General features: G+C 41.0%; 2 protein-coding genes across 3 annotated transcripts in view; one reads left to right on the forward strand and one right to left on the reverse strand.

The window, feature by feature from the left end:
• Positions 1–504, forward strand: part of LOC110047861 (N-acetylglucosamine-1-phosphotransferase subunit gamma-like) — a 31,565-nt gene extending 31,061 nt beyond the window's left edge. For both annotated transcript variants that reach the window (XM_020753607.2, XM_089289707.1), the window contains exon 11: positions 1–504. This exon is cut by the window's left edge and continues 976 nt beyond it. The gene's annotated coding sequence lies outside the window, so the exon portion shown is untranslated.
• A 1,106-nt stretch (positions 505–1,610) lies between these two features.
• On the reverse strand, positions 1,611–2,408 carry LOC149112064 (uncharacterized). The gene has a single exon (XM_089289711.1). It carries the CDS (start codon positions 2,181–2,183, stop codon positions 1,785–1,787), a length of 399 nt encoding a protein of 132 aa, XP_089145837.1. The 5' UTR covers positions 2,184–2,408; the 3' UTR covers positions 1,611–1,784.
• Positions 2,409–3,641: the final 1,233 nt, after the last annotated feature.

The following is a 3,641-nucleotide window of genomic DNA, read 5'->3' on the forward strand; positions in this document are numbered from 1 at the left end:
CCTGGTGATCTTTTTTTCTTTTTAAGTCTTCTTAAATGCGGCAGCTTGTAAAGCGTGTAGAGAACTGCTTGTCACCTCCTCCCAACCCCTTTTTTAAATTTGTGTTTTTAAGTTTAGCCCAGTCTACACTCGAATGTCGCGTGTTTGAATTTTAGTTCGCATGGTGACTCAGAGAAGGAGCTGGTTAATTTAGCTTTCAACAACTGCTGTCTAAAAGAGGTCTGCCCGAGGTCATCAGTAAGTCATTGAAGATGCAAGTCCAACAATTTTCGTCCATTATCGTATATGGAACGGCCCTGAGATGTAACGGGTCGCCATTTAGCCCCGCAATTACGCCGTTTGCATTGTGGCGATAATCTGCTTTCTTTAGACAGAACTGAGCTTTTGCCATATGAATTAGGGCTTAGAACTGAAACTGAACGGTCATGTCTAGCTGGTGTTGGCGACATTTGGCCTGTTTGTACCATTTTAGTCTCTCAAATAAAGAGTAGACGTTTTGCTGTTGTTCATTTTTTCCATTTAGGGGACCGATCGTTTATTACGTCCCGTGGTTTTCAAAAAAGTGTAGTGTTTCAAAACTGAAACCCCCAAAGTATTTCAGATAAAAATTAAACCCCCTTCCCAATTCTGATTTTAAAAATGTACCTCCCCCCTTTGACGAGGCCATATTTCTCACGCCCCGTCATTACACGTGCAGATTTTTAATCTTGTTTATTTAATATCTCGTTTATTTTTTCTGTTGTTTAATGTTTGTATTATTTTACATTGTTTAAAAAGTAAGTTTAGTTGTTTGTGTCTGTGAATAAAATTGTTGTCGTTGTTTTTATAGTTTCATATACTTGTAGGTGGTCTGGTTAAGTTATGTTTGAATACTCACTAAATACTCCGGCAAATTAATTTCTTCCAACCACACACTAATACCACAGCGCATACTATCGTTCCCATTTGTTCGCATGACTTTTTTCATCCATATTCATCACCTGGAGCTCTTCTTATCTCCATCGATCTTGTTGTAAAGGATCCCATTTTGACTTGCTGGATTGCTGAGCTAGTACCCCAACACCCTAACACCTTAATACCGTAATACCCTAATAACCCAATACACTAGTACCGCAATACCTGAACACCTTAAAACTCCAATACCCTAATACCCCAGTAACCTAATACACGAGTACCCCAATACCATAACACTTCAATACCCCAATACCCTAACACCCTAAGCGATCTGTGCTCATAGTTCTTTAAAAAACGTTTAAAACAGATCTAAAAAAGTAAAATTGTCTCTAAATTTTCGACCGCCTCCTACGGTCTTCTTCAGAGAATGATGATTTCGCGCGATTCACAGAATTTTTAATAAGCTGGGACGTTATTGTTCGTTGCCCCCTAGGGAGGCAACCAGTGACGCGTAAACCCTTGGGACAGGTGCTCTTTCATTTACGGAGTTTTTGCCTAGGAAAGAGTGCAAGGATTCCAGAAACAGTCTTTTGTTCTTGCCGCTCACACCTGTTTCAAGAATGTTGGCGTAAATAGGATGTATATCGTGGCCGGTTTCCGCATGCTGTTTAATTGCGGAATTGACATTTCCATTGGTTCCGGGCTTGTGTTCGGTCCCCCGAGATTTCCAATTTCTTCTGCTTTCCACGACATCGTGAAAGAACATGTCCTACAGGTCACTTTGTACACAATGCCTTTTAATTGCTCTTTTGTCGGCCGGTCTTTGGGCTTTTTGAAAACATTTCCCAATGTTTGTACTGGTTTGAAAGCTGTCCTGATGTTTTCGCGGCTCAAAATGCGTCGAACACTTCCGACACTCCTTTCACATATGGAATCGACGCGTATGCCTTTGGATTCTCCTGGGGTCTTGGTTGCGTGTTTGTTCTGCTCGATTCACCAACTGACTTGATGAAGCTCTCGGGATAACCATTAGCTTTTAGATCACTAATAACACGTCGTTTCTCGTTTTGTCTTTGTGCAGTTGTTGATGGAATGCATTTAGCTCGGTCCATTAGAGTCTTAACGACAGCTCTCTTGCTTTGCGCTGGGCTGTGTGAATTTAAGTCTAAATACTTGCTCGTATGTGTGGCCTTTCGGTATACACCCACCTCGATCTTACCATCCTCATTAACGGTGTTGTTAGTGTCCAAGAAGGCTATGCTGTTCTTGCCCATAGTTGTTGTAGGCATCTCTACTGTAAACTGAATATTGGCGTTTATCGGGTTTAAGTGACTTTGAAAAACTTCCAACACCCTAATACCCTAATACCCTAATAACCCAATATACTAGTACCCCATCACCCTTCCACCTCAATACCCCAATACCCTAATACCCTAATCCCATGATACCCTAATACCCTAATACCCTAATACCCTAATACCCTAATACCCTAATACCCTAATACCCTAATACCCTAATACCCTAATACCCTAATACCCTAATACCCTAATACCCTAATACCCTAATACCCTAATACCCTAATACCCTAATACCCTAATACCCTAACACCCTAATACCCTAATACCCTAATACCCTAATACCCTAATACCCTAATACCCTAATACCCTAATACCCTAATACCCTAATACCCTAATAGCCCAATACACTGGTACCCCAATACCCTAACACCTTAATTCCCCAATACCATAATACACTAGTAGCATAGTGCCCTAACACCCTAATACCCTAATATCCTAATACCCTAATATCCCGGTACCCCAATACACTGGTACCCCAATGTATCACCCATAAATGTAATAAAAACCATAAATGTAATACCAACCATAAACTGTAATAAAAATTTACCATAAGTATAATACTGACCATAAATGTAATAAATCCACCAACCATAAATGTAATAAAATTTGACCATAAATGTAGGAAACTGGACAACCATAAATGTAATACGGCTTAACCATAAATGTAATAAACTGCCTATTACCTCTGAGTTAAGGGGCCACAAGCCCTGCCATTCCCTTATTTCGTCAGTACAGGGTGGCCTTTTCCAAGCTCTCGAATAGTCGTGGGTGAACGAAGATGCCTTATTCCCACTCGTTTTTTTTCCCTCGCTGGCCCGCTCCCTGGAACAGGCTACGTACGTGTACAGGGAGGACAGGGGTTCGGTACATCAATTTGGAGGACTCATTTCCCGCAGCACCGTTTTTGCCCAGAGGCCAAAACCCTAGAAGCGATCATCGTAGTCCGTGCGAACATTTGGAAAGTACTTACAGTATGACTATCAAGTCTATATACGAGACGAAATCTCGCCTGGTCTAAATTAAGTGCACTTAATTGAAGTGCCGGGAGTTGATAAAGTTTCATGCATTTGAAAAGCTTGAGGTTGTTAGAGTAATTTCACAGGCAAGTGAGAAAATTCTGGGACGCCCCGGCTTCAAGCGAAAATAAAACCAAAACAGCCAAGCATTATCCCTTCCGGTTCGCACTTCTACAGTCATTTGTTCGACTCACTTAAAGACTTAGTCATTCTTTTAGAATTCATTTGCCAGGGGTGGATTGGGTGGTTAGCCACCCACCTTTTAAAGACGCAAATAAAAATAGTATCGGACCTAAAACTAAGGCGTATCTCGGTTTCCTTAGGCACTGTTAAAGACTGTTTTTCACATATGTTACAGTTTTATACTGATTCG

Source organism: Orbicella faveolata, unplaced genomic scaffold (genome assembly GCF_042242905.1).
Source record: "Orbicella faveolata isolate gen_17 unplaced genomic scaffold, um_ofav_v1 contig_2, whole genome shotgun sequence".
NCBI lineage: Eukaryota > Metazoa > Cnidaria > Anthozoa > Scleractinia > Merulinidae > Orbicella > Orbicella faveolata.

Bases quoted from the DNA above. Each gene is read 5' to 3' on its own strand.
- LOC149112064 (XM_089289711.1), bottom strand. From the start codon at position 2,183: ATGCCTACAACAACTATGGGCAAGAACAGCATAGCCTTCTTGGACACT.